We start from the raw sequence: 16258 nt of genomic DNA on the forward strand, positions 1-16258 counted from the left end.
CATTTCAGTGGACTGCCAGGGCTGAATAGACAAGAGTGTGCATGCTCAACAGAACTTTAACCTGAGTTCACATACTTCCCATGTCTTCACACAGCCGCTGGGTTTCTCTGTCCTGTGGGCTGTCAGGGATAACCAGCTCTTCTAACATAGCACTTAAAGTAACTGGAGTCTGAATAGCATAGGAGGGCTGTGCCTGTGCCCACTGCTGTTTGGGGCCTGCTCTGTACCTTTGCTAGGGCTGCTGGAGGAATGAGAAGCATGCCAAGATTCTAAAACAGTCTTGTTAAAGATAGGATGTTTTTAAATACATATACTTTATATGCTGTAGCAAACATTCTCAGAAACAAAGGAGTATTCAGTGAGTTCATCTTGATGCCTTAGAGCCATACTTCTGATCTCCAGGGGCTTGTGGAAGTTATTGTAGAAATTCCAAAAACTTCCGGAGTATTCGAACGTGTACATTCCTGTCTTCCCTCACTTATTTTTTTAGGCAGATAAGAGCCAATTATTCTATGACCCATCATTTCTAGTTAAGGTAGCTTCAGGGTAGCTTCAGGTGGGAGTATAGTAACATATCATCTACCCACCCCAGTGTCTCCTGATGTATGGTTGTAAGAGATTGCAGCTTGCAGTCCATATGGGCCTAATGCCAGTATATATGAGGCTGCATTTTCCTTCCCTTCCTCCCACTGTTAATGGCTGTAGCTCATGCTTGAGAATAGCTTCTGTTGAGTAGAGATAGATGCAAATCGATTTTCTTGTTTCTGTTCATACATCCTATATATCATCTCCCAACTAACTCCCTTCCAGTGATTGTTTTGTATGTTAAAGATTTAGAATCTCATAAAATAACTGTTCGTTGTTTTTCTCAACGATGTGCTGATTTGCGACACAGACATTTTACCACAGGTAATAGGCTCAGGAGTCACAGAAGCTCATGTGAAATTAACCAGTTATTCTTTTAAACAAACGTCCAAGTGCTTCCCAATGCTAGGGCCTAAGTGTGGCAGCCCCAAGAGCATAAGGGGAAATGGTGGATAACCCCACCCAGTGTGTAAAGCCTACAAGTCTCAGGTCCATCAACAGGAGCAGGAAGAAGAGGCCTTGCTCTGAGAAGGGCTGGATCACCACGGAAACCTTGGAGAAAAGATACCTGGTGCTATGAAAAGTGAGGAATAGGTGTGTCTCTTCCATCTATTCTGGGACCAGCTGGGCTGAGCTAGGAACAGAGCTGAGACGATGGCATGTCCAAGTCTGAAAAGTAGATACATGCGTCCCGGGAAGCTGGTTTTGTCATGGGAAAGGGTTTGGACTTCTCCCAGAGAAGTCACAAGGGGCTTCCACACCAAGACAAGATAAAAGCAAATCTGTGACTTAGAAATGGGCAAGTTGGGAGCAGTTAGCAGAGAGAGTAGTGAGGAGGCAGAGTCTGGGTCCTGCAGATTTATACCCAGCACCAAGGGGCTATACACTTCAACAGTCAACAGTTGACTGGTCCTTGGAACCCAACCTCTGTTTTATGACAGTCTATGAAAAATTGCTCTGTGTCCTGGTTAGTGGCTTAAAATATCCTTTTTAATTGAGATCTTTGTATATCCATGTGTAGTTGTAAGAATTAACATTTCCCTTTTGCATTTTGCCCAGAGTGTAGCTTTCTGGAAGGTTCTCACATCTTCCTAGAAGATAGACATTGTTACAATCCCACAAAATACACACACACACACACACACACACACAGAGAGAGAGAGAGAGAGAGAGAGAGAGAGAGAGAGAGAGAGAGAGAGAGAGAGAGAGAGAGAGAGAGAGAGAGAGAGAGCTTGGAGTGAGCTGGGAGCTATTAGGTCCCAGCATGTGGCTCTCACTGTGTGCGGCTCTCACTGTATATGGCTCTCAGTTAGTTCCCGGAGCTCTCTGCTGAGTCTGGCAGTAAGTTTCCCTTTGTGTTTCCCGAATGAATGATTAGAAGGCTGAGAATGTGTGGATCCACACACACCATGCTTGTGAGTGTTGTCGCCATGGCCTGCCTGCTTTGCTTGTCGTCTTGATGTGAGTTTTTAAACTGTTAACAGCACTATGAGTCTGTTTGAGACAGTATAAGGAAATAGGAAGCATGCTGTGTTCACTTGTTGGTACTGTTCACATGACAGTAGGAAAGGGAGCTGTGAAATGCTAGTTTTATTGCTGTGACCAAAGGACTTTGGAAAGTGTATGTCTGAGCTGATGTTAAAAGCAAAGACAGTCTAAACGGTTTCATTGACATTAAATTTTATTGAAATAAAGTATAGGTGTGTCTGGGTCTCTCCCCCTCATCAGAGGCCATGAAGTTCAAAGACTTGCTTCCTGTCATACAGGGAGACTCACTTGAGTAGGATTTAGAAGTTGTCCTAGCATTTAGATAATCTTGTCACAAAGTGACTTTGACTAATAAGCAAAGAAAAAAAGTCAGTGAGACTGAATTTGCATACGTCTCCCAGGCCTGGTGACTTGGGCTTGGGCTGTTTAGGAATGACAGCAAGCATGCCTTCCTTACAAGCTCTGTGTTTGTTGGTGCAGTTGGGGTGTTTGACCACATAGAACGTCAGCAACTACAGTCACATGTATCATTTTAGCCAATGATCGTTTTCCTTACACTGATACGCTGTTGTTTTGGTATCTGATCAGTCTCCTTTGGCAGCTTTTCTTTTAAAATTCCGTCAATATGACTCTTTGTATATCAGTTTCTGAATTACCCATTCATTTAACCTGTGTGTGAACAATTCAGCTGTCATCTAGGGTGTGACTAGACCATACAATGCAGTATGCCTCTCAATTTACTTAAGATGCTGCTAGAAGGTTGAGTGTTGGCAAGGAGTGCAACCAGTAAGGTAAAGAATAAGGAGGGAGTTTAAGCACCTTGTTCAAATCGAGGCTCCTCGTGGCTGTTTTAGAATTGACGATGCCACATGATTACTGAGTTGCTTAATCACTAATACTAAAACCTATGAACAGCTTTAGTTTTCTATTTCCCATCTCTCCAGGTGTACAGTGAGCTCGGTAATTCTCGTGCCTATCTCACTTTGTGTGTGTGTGTGTCTTGCATCTGGAATATCAAATACTTGATAAGTTTTTAAATTGTTAACTAATTTTCTGAATTCTGCTGTATTGTGTCTTTTGAACTTTTCCAGTTTCTCAATTTTCCCCTTACTTTTCATGACCTGCTCAACCATCTGATTTGCTTTTATACTTTGCTGTAGACACTTCTGTTTGTCTGTTGGAAACTGACTCTTGCTGCTGCTTGGGGAGTGCTTGGGATGGGGTGCTGATGCTCATGCCTGCATCCGCACCTCCAGCTCTGCCAGGACAGGGCCACATAACTGCATTAAGAGCTGTTTCATTACAGCTGAGTGTGTTAGGGACCTGTTCTAGTTTGCTTTCTGTTGCTGTGATAAAACACTGATCAAAAGCAACTTGGGGAAGAAAGAGTTTATTTGGTTTATATTTCGTGATTGTGGTCCATCACCGAGGGAGGCTATAGCCAGAACCTGGAGGCAAGGGGTGAAGCGAGACCATGGGGGAGCATGGCTCACTGGCTTGTTCCTATGGCTTGCTCAGCTACTTTCTTATACACTCCAGGACCACCTGCTTAGGGGTGTCACCGCCTACAGTGGGTTAGGCCCTCCCACATCAATCGTTAATCAAGAAAATGCCCTGCAGACATGTTCACAAGCCAGTCTGATGGAGGCAGTTTCTCAGTTAAGTGCCCCTCTTTCCAGGTGACTCTAGTTTGTGTCAAGTTGACAAAAAATAACCATTATAGTGGCCTTTCCTGTAGCCTATGATTTTAATTGAAAACATAGCTATATAAATATTCTTTAGTTAACAAAAAGGTATGACTATGGATCCAAATATATAAATGATCTTTAGAGTTACGATATATGTGCACACTTTTATGTTTTAAGCATAAAATATTCAAGTAGCCATGTAGTTGTAAATGATAATGATTTTCATATCTATTATTAAAAAGAATGTTTTTCTTGAAAAATATTTAGCTTTAGATAAACTTGATGTCTTAGTGTTCTATTGCTATGAAGAGACACCATGACCCATGCATCATTTATAAAAGAAAGCATTTAACTGGGGGCTTGCTTACAGTTTCAGAGGCCTACTGCATTGTCACCATGGCAGGGATTATGGTGACAGGCATGTCACTGAGAACTGTGGTCCACAGGCTGACCTATGGATGGAAGGAGAGGCTTTCCTCCTGATCCTTCCCATCTTTTCAAATGTTTCCTCTCCTTTGTGACTAGGCATTCAAATGTATGAACCTACAGAGGCCATTCTTATTCAAACCACCAACACTTTAACCTCCTCCTGTGAAGTCAGAGACATGTGGTCTTGATGTATTTAGTTCTTGAGTAACTGTAGCCTGTAGGTGAAACTGGGCCAATCAAAACAGATTGTCAAGATTGTTCTGGGTGAAATGTCCAGTAGAAAAATACTGAATGATTGAACTGCCCATTTTGTTTGGTGCATTTCAGTGTGAATGGCTCATAGCTAATGATATCAAGATAGTGCTGATGCTGTTCTGGGGCACTGAGGGATGTGCTTGTGCTCAGGGAGGTTCCAGCAGTCCCTGCCTCTGCCTGGTCCCCATTAGCCTTTTACTCCAGGCACAGAGTCCCATTGCTACTTGCACTGCAAGATATATCTCCCTGCTGTGGGAGTTGTCTCAGTTTCATTTCTGTTGCTGTGATGAAAGTCTCTGACAGAAAGCAACTCTGGGGAGAGAAGGTTTGTTTTAGCTCTCTCTTGGTCAGTCCACTATCCAGGGGAAGTCAAGACAGGCACTTGAAGCAGCCAGTCACACCCACATCAGGAGCAGAGAGAGAATGTTTGACTGCTTGTGCTCTCCTGCTCTCTATACACACCCAGTCCAGGCCAGCCTGTCTAGAATTTCTAGATCCTTCTCAAGTGATTGTAGATTGTGTCCAAACACCAATTAAAAATAGCCACCATAGTTTATGGATTTTGGGTAGAGCATTGTTACCAAGGTGACATGGATTTAAACTGTACCACACACACACACACACACACACACACACACACACACACACACACACACACACCACACACCCCATCTCTCTCTCTCTTCTCTCTCTCTCTCTCTCTCTCTCTCTCTCTCTCTCTCTCTCTCACACACACACACACACACACACACACACACACTATTTCCTTTGGCTTTGTCACAGATCCTTAGTGTTATTTATCTCCCTCCCTCTGTGTTCCCTTCCCTTATCCCTCCCCAGGTGAGTTGCCCCCCCCAGCCCATTTTCCCCATTTCCCCTCCATAGCACCTGGGTCCCACTAGTCTCCTCTCTAGAGCTCCCCCCTTTACTTCCCTGGTTTCCATGGTTACTCCAGATGATATACTCACATCTGAAGACTGGAGGTATGATCTGGAGATAAGAGAATGTGTAGTGTTTGTCTTCCTGGGCATGTGCCAAGGAGTGGTATAACCAGGTCATATGACAGATCTGATTTTAGCTTTTTGAGAGTTTTCCTCATTGCTTTTCATAGTGGCTGCACCAGTTTGCAGTTCTACTAACAAGGAACTACAGTTCTCCTTTCCCTACATCCTCACTAACACTTATTGTCAGCTGCTCTCTCTCTCTCTCTGTCTCTCTCTGTCTCTCTCTGTCTCTGTCTCTCTCTCTCTCTCTCTCTCTCTCTTCTCTCTCTCTCTCTCTCTCTCTCTCTCTCGTTTTTCAAGTATAGCAGCTCTGGCTGTCCTGGAACTCTGTGGACCAGGCTGGTCTTGAAATCACAGAGATTCACCTGCCTCTGCCTCCGAGTGCTGGGAGTGAAGGCATGTGCCACCACCACCCAGCTCTGTTTTCTTGATTTTAACCATTCTGCTGTGGTAAGATGAAATCTCAAAGTGTTTTAATTTGCATTTTCCTAATTGCTAAGGATATTGAACACATTCTGAGATATTTCTTAGTCATTTTTATTCCTTTGGAGAACTCTCTGTTCAGATCTCTGGCTTGGTTTTTAATTGGGTCATTTATTTTCTTGACTGTTTTGTGAGTTTTGTATATTTGGGGTATTAATCCTTCGTTGGGTGAATAGCTGTCACAGATTCTCTGCTCTGTGGCTTCCTCCTCACTTGACCGACTCTTTCCTTTGCTGTATAAAATGTTTAGTTTGGTGAGGCCCCATCTGTCATTCTTGGCCTTAATACCTAGGCAAATAGAGTCCCTTTGAGAGAGTCTGCTTCACCGAAGTCCTGTAGGGTCCTGCCTGTATTGCCTTACAGAAGCTATAGCATTTCAGGTTCCACATTGAGGTCTTTGATGCATTTGGGTTGATTTTGTTCACTTGTGATAGAAATGGCTCCCATTTCAGTGTTCGGCATGTGAACATTCATGAATCTGAGGAGTTGGGGATCATAAGAGGAGTTAGAGAGAGGAAAAACGATAACTACAGCATTTGCACATGAAATTCTCAATAAAGAAATAAAACAAAATCTAGTCCTCACAGAAATAAAACTTAAAGGCAGAAAATCTAAAATGAGACTTTTACACACTTGGCAGTTGAAGCAGCACAGACTCCATGTTCTTAGACCTTCTCTGCTTGCATTAATGCCCTCTCTACCTCCCCATCCTGAATGTTACAGCTTTTGGATGTTTGCACCAAAGAATGTTTCCCTACTGGCTTTGTAGTCCACTAAGCCTGATTACTCAATGGATGACAAATAGGAGGCAGGAACTGTGGTCAGTTCTCCAGTGCTCTTATTTTGCCATAATCCTTCACATTGGACATTTAAAGGCAGTTATCAAAAATAGACAGAGGCAGCTGCTGTTTGAGTCTCTGTCCTGAGGAGAGATGCATCCTTAGTTATACTGCCAATAAACTGAGTACAGAGACGCAAAATCTTATGTCTTATGTGTTGTAAGTCAGTCGACATATAGGTTTGGTTTCTGTGTCAGATTCACTGTAAACTCACTTATCTTAGACTTGGTTTATGCATTTTCAGTATCCACCTCTGCTAGATGCATCTTTATAAATTTACTGGTGTTCTGAGGAAAGTATATGGTTAGGGAGTTTCACTGATTTGGACAACTGCAATACATCTTTATTGTAATAAATATATTTGATGCAACTCAAGCACCGAGAAATAAGTAATTACTTAAAAAGCATTATATTTTACTGTATTTTTACTACTGGTTTGAGAAATTTCAGGTTATTCTTTGTCACTTCAAGTTATTCGTGTCACTTGCATTTCCATGGAACTGAGTGACTTGAGGGCCAGGAGCATCTAGACATTTCTTTTAATTCTGTGATCCTCGGAGAAGAAACAAAACCTCTGTCTCCATTTGTGAAGTGGAGATGATGAAGGATAACTGCATCAAGGGTATTGGAAGGATAGAGTTAACACATGTCAAAGCTTAGATGGGAGGTAGGAACATAGCGTGTTTAATAGGCATCAGCTGCCGTAGTGTTTATTAATTTTCATGCTATACATACATTGAATGCATTCCATGCATACTCTCAATTGACATTTTATATGGCGGGATTTGCTATGCTGAAGATTAAGCCTAGGGTGCCTGCACATGCTGCATTGACCTATCAGCCTGCTCTTGATAAATTGATGACTTAATATATATTCCAGCTTCCATATTAGCAAGGGAATAGTTCATCTAATTAATGTAGGAGATAGTGATTGAATTTTTTTCCCGTGGAATATATCTGGCATTTCAGAGATTTCAGAATCGTCCCTTCAGGAAACTACTTAAAATACTTACTGTAAAGTGGGAGAGGTGGCATTGAGTGATGGGCTGAAATATGCTTGGATGGGGGAGGTGGCATTCAGGGGATCCCTTAGTCCTCAGTACAGAATCACACAGCATGTCTTTTGTTTTTGAACAGGTTTCTGCATGTTTGTACTGAGCTTGGTGAAGAAACACTACCGCCTGCAGTTTTATATGGTGTGTATCGACAGTTTCCCATAGCTGTGCTCATCTTTTTCCTGGACTTGAAGAGATAACAGTCAAATTAGCTATTTAATGTCTTGCCTGAGCCCGAAGAATGTTTTAATTTTTAGGGTTCATTAGGTACAAAATGTTGTAGTTGAAAAGGTTTTGAGATTTAAAATGTATAATGGTCCTTAAGTTGTTCCTGAAACATTTTAAAGTATTTTCAAAGAAAAAACTGTAAACAATATGTTTGACTTTTGTCAAACTTTAAAGTTTTGTCAAACTTTATGTTTGAACTGCCTAATTGTGGCAGTTCATCTCTGGGATAGTTGCTGAAACCTAACAAGCTTGTGCCATGTGGTTTTGTTGAATTTGACCTTGGACGCCAGCTGTTGGCATCAGCACAGTGCAGAGCATGTGCTTCTGTGGTCATTATGGTCAGTCATAGGTCATCGTTGCCCTCAGATACTCTGTGCAGTGGAGAGAAGCGGTCTATGTTTCCTGAGATCCATTACTTTACACAGTGAACTTCTCATTTTCCTGAAGTGGAGCTACTTATGAGTCTAACATGCAATGCAGTTCTGAGAGAAGCAAACTTGGGGTCAGCAAGGATTATTTCATATTAGATCATGCTCCCCACTTGGGAATTTCTTTAAGAAAACATTCTATAAGTTATTATTGCTAAGAAATTTATAGTATTTCCTACATTTCTAATTTCAGGTGATCCTAGAGTAAAAATCTTAATGAAATCTAAGAACATCAATACCGATGGGAAGTAATCAAATCTCCTGTTAGGAACTTGGTTCTAGGATCCTTGTGAATAACAGGCTCTGTGCGCGCTGGGGGACCTTTGTTTCTCTGTGGCCAACTTGTATCCTCCTGTGCTCTTTAAATCATTCTAGTTAATTACAAGACTTAACATGATCAAATCCTACGTATAAATAGTTGTTGCTTAGGGAATAATGACAAGAATAAATAAGTCTGCACATCTTGATCCGTGTATCTATGGCTCCTGAATTTGTGGATATAGGACTTACTGGATACAAAGGGCCAGCTATAGAATATAATAGGGCCAGTTGCCTATTGAAAAAGTGTATATTTTAAAGCAACCAGCATAAAGTATTTGTTTCCTTTAGTGTAAGAAGAGAGGAAAACAACCAACATAAAATATCATGCTGAGTTGAGAATAATGTTTAGGAGTAAATAAAAATCTGAATTTGTTGAAAAAAATCACTTCATAATTGCCAAACAAATTTATCAGATGAGAATATCAGATGACTGCTTTTGATTCACATTCTGTCCATAGTAATTGTGCTAAATGTCATGAAAACAGCCATCCCTCAGGATGAGGGGTAAGGGAGGGATGGCGAGGGAATGATGGATGCGGCAAATAGCGCAGGGCTTTGAAATTTTGAGATTGTTCAATGTCATTGAACAGACCTAGAAAGATCAACTTTCAGCATGAGGAGATGGAAAATAGACAGTTGAATCCTGAGTTTCAGGCATTCAAAGTTAGAATAACTCTTTGCAGGGGAAGTTGCCAGGGAACCCAGGAAAGCAAGGAGCCTCAGACTACCGCAGTTTCCACACACCACAGCAACACTCTTAACTCTCAGTGATTTAAGTGGAGTGACCCAAGGTGCTTTTTTTCTCTGTGTTTTTAAAACTTTGTAATGTGTCTCACTGGCATTAGCATTTCTTTTATAAGTTACAACTATTTTGCTAAGCATTTCCGTTATTTTGGGGTTTTAGTAGACAATGTGAATAGTGTAATTTACTAACTGCACTGTTTTGTTTGTATGACCTTACCTTACAAATTTTGATCAGAAGTCATGGCAGAAAATTTGTGTTTCAAAATTGCTCTTGCTAATTGGCTGTCTGATGAGCTATGTTTGCTAATTTTTGTGTTGTTGGGCTATTAACAGTTCGCATGGACCCATGTCACTTTACTGATAACCGTTACTCAGTCACATCTTGTCATCCAAAATCTGTTTGAAGGCATGATATGGTAAGGGATTATGTTGTGTTATGCTGCGTTCTATTTTTATGTCTTGCCCTTTAAACCCCCTAACACCGGGCAGTAGTTTTCCAGTTTCCACTGCAACATGGATGTATCCCATTAAAATTATTGAGTTTTACTTACTGTTTGACAACTGAGCACAAAATACTTCACTGATGACTGGAAACTTTTCTTTTAGTTCCAAGTAAAATGCAGAAAGCCTTCCTCAGTTCCATTTTCAGATGCTAATAAACCCCAGTGTTACTTTTTAAAAACCAAAGGTTAGATGTTATTTACATGAAATCCAAGAAGTATGTGAAAGTTGGCTTTCAGTAAGCGGGTTGGAGAAATAATCACCTTTCTCCAGGTGACAGTTGGTGGGACCCACTTCACTTCTGGGAAGGAGCAAGCTGCTAGACTGTATATGTGCAGAGCTGTGCACTCCACAGCACTGGGGTTTGTGGATCCAGACAGTGTTTTTATTAATTAAAAGTAATCCAAATTAATAATTAGAAATGAGTTGGAATGGAGACTTAATGAGGTTCTCTGTATATGCATATAGACAATGAAAATGAGGCTTCTCCCACCCCATCCATCATAGAGTCACCAACTAGAATCTTTTATAGCTAACTGGAGTTTTGCCAGCTTACCAAAATGTGCATGTGTTTGTGTAAACAATCTAGTTTAGGGATGGATGCCATATAAAGCCTTTTAATTGAGGGAGAAATGTGGCTTATATAAATAGGTTCTGCAAAGCTATCAGAATTTGACAAAGTTGGAGGCTAAGATTATAGGATTAAAATGAATAATTTTCCTGAAAGAAAATTTGCATTAAGAGATTGGTGTATGCTTGTCACTTCAGTCTCTGGCTGCACAACTGACTTGTTTGACACAAGGCTGCTCTTCCTCAAAGAAGTGTTTTTTTGTTTTTGTTTTTTTTTTTTTTTGCAAGTTGTTCCTTACAAAATTAAGTTTTAAATGTTTGTAACTATAGCAATTGGTTATTTAATGGTTTCCCTAGCAGCGTTCTAAGTGTCTTAATTAGTGATAGATTTTGTTATATCTCTTGGCTGAGCAAGCATGTGTGATATTTCCTGCTTCTCCCAGGTCTTGCCATGTGCTGTGCTGTGCTCTGTCCACTGTTGATATAAAGGGGCTGTCACGTGGGTTCATTCTGAGCTGTAAACGGGATAAGCATTTCCTCTTTAACCGGAAGACTTTTCTCTGCTAATGTTTTAAAGGTTCCTTGTTCCAATATCAAGTGTCATCTGCAATGACATCACTGCTTACCTTTTCGGATTCTTTTTTGGAAGAACTCCCTTAATTAAGGTAATGAGAAATTTTAGGAGGAAGCCCTTCCCGTTTCGTTTCCTGGGTACCTTGATGTTTGCACATGAAGCAGCTTGCAGGGCAGTGACTACCCGCTCACTTATAATTCCCTCTGAGTTTGCTGTCATGTATTTGCTTGGGACCTCCGTGGGGGCCTGGCTCCATTTCCCTCTGCTGCCTTCTCTTCCCCGACCGCTGATCAGGTTTTTAACCCACTCCCAGCATTCCCACAGCTAGCTATGCTAAACTTCCTAAGAGAGCAAGGCACATGTCTCTATGTACTCTCATTCAAAGAATTCCAAGTTCATTTAAATAATAGACTGGAGGATCTAAAACCAACAGTGAGAAGTGAGACAAGGGGGGGGAAACACACCTCAATAGGCCTCCCATTTGTTTTGCCTTAGATTTGGTTCTGTTTATGGATGGTGGAGACAAGGACATGAATTACATTATTCAGATCTCATTTGGGGCAAGAAAGAAACCAGTTCTTCATGAAAAATCCAACCTTTTCCTACAACTCGTTTAGTTTTTTAAGTTTTTTTTTTTTTTTTTTGGTAACGTCTACATATAAGATGTTAGGTTCCATACTGAGCCAAGTGTCCATTAGGAGTTCAGTTTGCATACTGAGCCAAGTGTCCAATAGGAATTCAGGTTCCATACTAAGCCAAGTGTCCAAATAGGAATCTCACAGATGCATTCCTTGCCTGAGAGAAAAGCAGTTACTGAGGAACTGCTGGAGTATGGAGTATGAATTAGCCTCATGCTGTTGCAAGCGATGTGAGGAAGTGTGGTCCTGGGGAGCATGGGTAGCCTGCCCCTTAGGTACCTCCATCAAATCTCCTCTGGGCAGCCACACAGCTGCAGGGCTGCTGACAGGCAAGGTGAGGATCTCTGAAATGTTTCTTTCTTTTTTTTTTTAAGTATTTTTAAAGATTTATTTATTTATTGTGTATATACTATTCTGTCTGTATGTATGCTTGCAGGCCAGAAGAAGGCCCCAGATCTCAGTTCAGATGGTTGTAAGCCACCATGTGGTTGCTGGGAATTGAACTCAGGACCTCTGGAAGAGCAGCCAGTGCTCTTAACCTCTGAGCCAACTCTCCAGCCCTCTGAAATGTTTCTAAAGCTGCTGCCACAGAACAAGTCAGTGTGTTCACAGTGCTGAGCTCTAAACTAGCCGAGGGAGACTGAGACCCATGCTGGAGTCCTAGGGGCTGGTTTGGAATACCTTTCAAGTGATTTCACCAAAGAGGATTATTTGTGTGATCTGCCCCGGAGATTGGGCAATGACTTTGTGATCCAGTGAGAGTTTGCTTGAAGCTCTCTTAAGTTATCAGCAGACACTTTGAGTTTGAGTCCACTCAATGGCACTCAGGTAGACACTGGATTATCTCAGGAGAGGTGCATTGGTTCCCTCTCCATGGCAAAACTTTCAACAGATTTGTTAAGAAACCACCGCTGCCCATTTAGTTTAGCTTTGCGGCTTCCTAGCTTCAAGATAAGAAGTTTACAAGGAGCTCAGGTAGCTGTGGCTGTGACCCATTCCTTCTCACTGAGAGTTAGCACTGAGAGTATATAACATCAATATTCATTTTGATTCTTACCTTTCAAGGCAGCTTTGGCAGTTAGGACCACAACTCCTGAGGTTTCTCTCCTATCCCTTATGCAACCAAGTTCCAGACTTACCTCCAGAGTTTTCTCTCTGAATGTCTCATCGACTGGGAAGTAATAGCCAGACTGTGAAACATACCCAGTGTCTATTCTCAGAAGCACAATATGTTCCTTGTGTCTAAAGGTAGACAGATATGGGGGTGGGTGCATAATTTGAGGCTTAAATATTCCATTTCAGAAGTAAATCTTGTATGTCTTGACTATTAGGACTGAGCTGAACACAATAGTACGAATTTATAATCTCAGCATTTGAGAGGCTGAGGCAGGAGGGTTTTGAGTTCTAGACCAGATTGGGCTTCAGAGCGGGACCCTCTCTCCCTAGCCTACCTGACAAAAAAGAGACAACCTGCAGTGTCAAGTGTCTGTCCCTTGTGGTATTCCTTCTGTTCTCTGGTCAGTAGCAGTTCAGCACTGGCATGTCTATGTGGGATGACTAACAATCTTATTCTAAGAGAAACATGCAAGTCATGAGGAAACTATTTCGAAATTGAATTTATAGCCCTTGGAAAGAAAAAAAGAACTTTAGGGGCTACTTAATAGAGATGAATAGCTATCACGACACATCACACATGTTTGAGGGGCTCCATCACACGTTTGAAGAGTTGCATCACATATGTTTGAGGGGCTGCTCTGCATTAGATGCTTCTCAAGTCACAAGCTGAGGTCATTCATGACTATGCCATGAACAACTAGAGTGTCAACCCATTCAAATAAGAGATGTACAGGGTATTTGGGGAACTCAATGAGGCACTTCCATTCCCTGGTTTTGTGCATGTACTAACTCTCCATCTTATCTGACCTCTTAGCTGTCTCCTAAGAAGACCTGGGAAGGATTCATTGGCGGTTTTTTCTCCACAGTCATATTTGGATTCATTGTGAGTTTTACTGGGATTTTACTCTTATTTATACTCTGAAAATGCATGTTAAATTTTAGCCTTTTCTAAGCCTACAAAAACCACAAAATGCTACTGATATCTTTTATTAAAACTTAGTAAATATGCACCCATAGTTAGTCACTCTCTTCGTTTTGATTAGTGTGGATTCTGCTGCATAAAGAACTTTGTTTGGTGAGAAGTGAGACCCACACTCCCCTATAAATATAAGAAAGACTGCCCATTCCCACCAATACATCTACACTTTAACCCCGAAGACTTGCAGAACATCTCCAAAGAGGGGGAGGAAAGATTGTTAGAGCCAGAGGACCAACATGTCTGGTACAAGATAGATAGTGTCTTCCATATTTGCCAGGGAGCTATACCCACAAAATCTTAACAGTGATCATCTAAACAAGACCCACACAGTGACAATACTGCTTGACATTCCAACACATACATGGGAAATCTCACAAGGCCTCACCTTCATGAAGAGGGGCAGGCTATTAATGGCTGCTAAAAGATGGAGCATCAGTCTTCTTGAGAGAGGTCCTTACAAGTCTTCTAATCCCAAGTGATCAGCCTTAAACATGTATACATACGATCAGGGTGTGTGTGTGTGTGTGTGTGTGTATAGGTGTATAAAACAATAATAACTGGAGAAGATGAGGCTATGAATTTGAGAAGTGATTATGGGGGCACAAGAGGAGTTGGAGAAGGGAGCAGAAGGCCTGGAAGTGATTTAAATATAGAACTCATGTATGGAATGCTTCAAACAAACAAACAAACAGAAAATCCCAACCTACTAAGTATAGCCATCTTGGAACACCAGTACCTGTCACTCAGGTTGCAGAGCAGGTCACATGGGAGCTTAAATTCTGTGTCCCAGAGGGATCCAGAGTGCTGGACTTTCTCAGGTGATTCCAGAGTATAGCCACGTTGGAGATCCACATTGTGCTGGAGAGTGCAGCCACGTTGGAGATCCACATGGTGTTGTTTGTTTTGGTACTTTTTGGAGGCTTCACTGCTTGTTTAGGAGAGTACAGATGCTGGGACAGGTGTCCTCTGAGTACTTACAGAATGAAGATGGTGTTCAGGTCTGCCTTCCGACACATGGTGGCCACTGGATCAATGAGTATTTCCTGTTGTGAGTCCAGCATGTTCATGTTTAAAATATTAGCCCATGGTTGTAGGGTTTGGGGCCAGTGTTCTATTTGGCTTTGGTGCTTGGGATTGAACCCAGGACCTTGAACATGCTGAGCAAACACTCACTACTGAGCCTCATCCCTAGTCCTAGAGCTTAGGTTTGATTAAAGATATTTAGTGGCAGCACTGGGGTGGCAGAGTCGGGCAGATCTCTGTGAGTTCAAAGCCAGCCTGGTCTACTTATTGAGTTCCAGGACAGTCAGAGCCATACAGTGGGACTGTCTCAATGTCCCTCCTCAAATAATAATAAAATTACTATAATAAAAAGTATCAATAAGGGGTCTATAAATGACTAGAGAAAAAATACACAAAAATTGCTCTCTTTTTAAAGGTTGATCTGAATTTTTTTAAATATTTTATTTATTTATTATGTATACAACATTCTGCTTCCACATATATCTGCACACCAGAAGAGGGCACCAGATCTCATAACGGATGGTTGTGAGCCACCATGTGGTTACAGGGAATTGAACTCAGGACCTCTGGAAGAGCAGTCAGTTCTCTTAACCTCTGAGCCATCTCTCCAGCCCCAAAAAATTACTCTTAGGGAACGCAAAAATTTAAATCTGTAATAATAACAACACAAAGCTTTGGGAGAGTAAATAAGTGTGGCATTGTCCTATGTGAGGAAACTACCCCACTATTTAGTTTATAAACATAATTCATTCTGAATAAAAATTCTAGTCGAATTTGGGGAAAAAAAGCAAATTCTGAGGTAGAATGTTAGTAATCATTGATACATATGGAGGATCCAGTCCCACTTAAGGTTTACATGTCAAAAATAAACACCAAGTTAAGTAATACCATAAGCATTTATTATTTAGAGATTCCATGTGGAAAGCCCCATCATTGGAAGAAGCTAGCCCTGAAAATGTAACATGCAACCAGATAAGAAACTGGCTCATTTGGAAGCAAAGAGCAGTTGGAATCTATTCCTAGCAGCATATTTGAATTTCTGCAGTTCTTGAGCAAAACAATGGAACGAGTGGCTGGAAGAGAAGTGGAACCAAACATACAAGATGTTTTACCTTATCTCCCATTTCCATGTCTGAAGATGGCTAATTTTAAAGATTGCAATGATGAACAGTTGAGTCAGGCATCCTAGGCTGTTAAGGGACAGTGGTACCTTACACCTGCACTGTTGTATACTGTTTGCTTAGTGATTTTTGTATCAGTTGATGAAATTAACACAAGTATACGTGCAATAAGCCCCCCTGCACAGCCCA

General features: G+C 41.4%; 1 protein-coding gene across 1 annotated transcript in view; it reads left to right on the top strand.

Moving 5' to 3' along the window:
• The window catches only part of Cds1 (CDP-diacylglycerol synthase 1), a 70946-nt gene that overhangs the window by 40029 nt on the left and 14659 nt on the right, over positions 1-16258 (top strand). Inside the window, exons 6-9 of the mRNA XM_027388525.2 lie at positions 7909-7967; positions 9881-9963; positions 11196-11283; positions 13761-13829. Of these exons, the coding sequence (XP_027244326.1) occupies positions 7909-7967; positions 9881-9963; positions 11196-11283; positions 13761-13829 (299 nt within the window). The remainder of the gene's footprint in view (positions 1-7908; positions 7968-9880; positions 9964-11195; positions 11284-13760; positions 13830-16258) is intronic.

Source organism: Cricetulus griseus, assembly GCF_003668045.3.
Source record: "Cricetulus griseus strain 17A/GY chromosome 1 unlocalized genomic scaffold, alternate assembly CriGri-PICRH-1.0 chr1_1, whole genome shotgun sequence".
In the NCBI taxonomy this organism is placed as follows: Eukaryota; Metazoa; Chordata; class Mammalia; order Rodentia; family Cricetidae; genus Cricetulus; species Cricetulus griseus.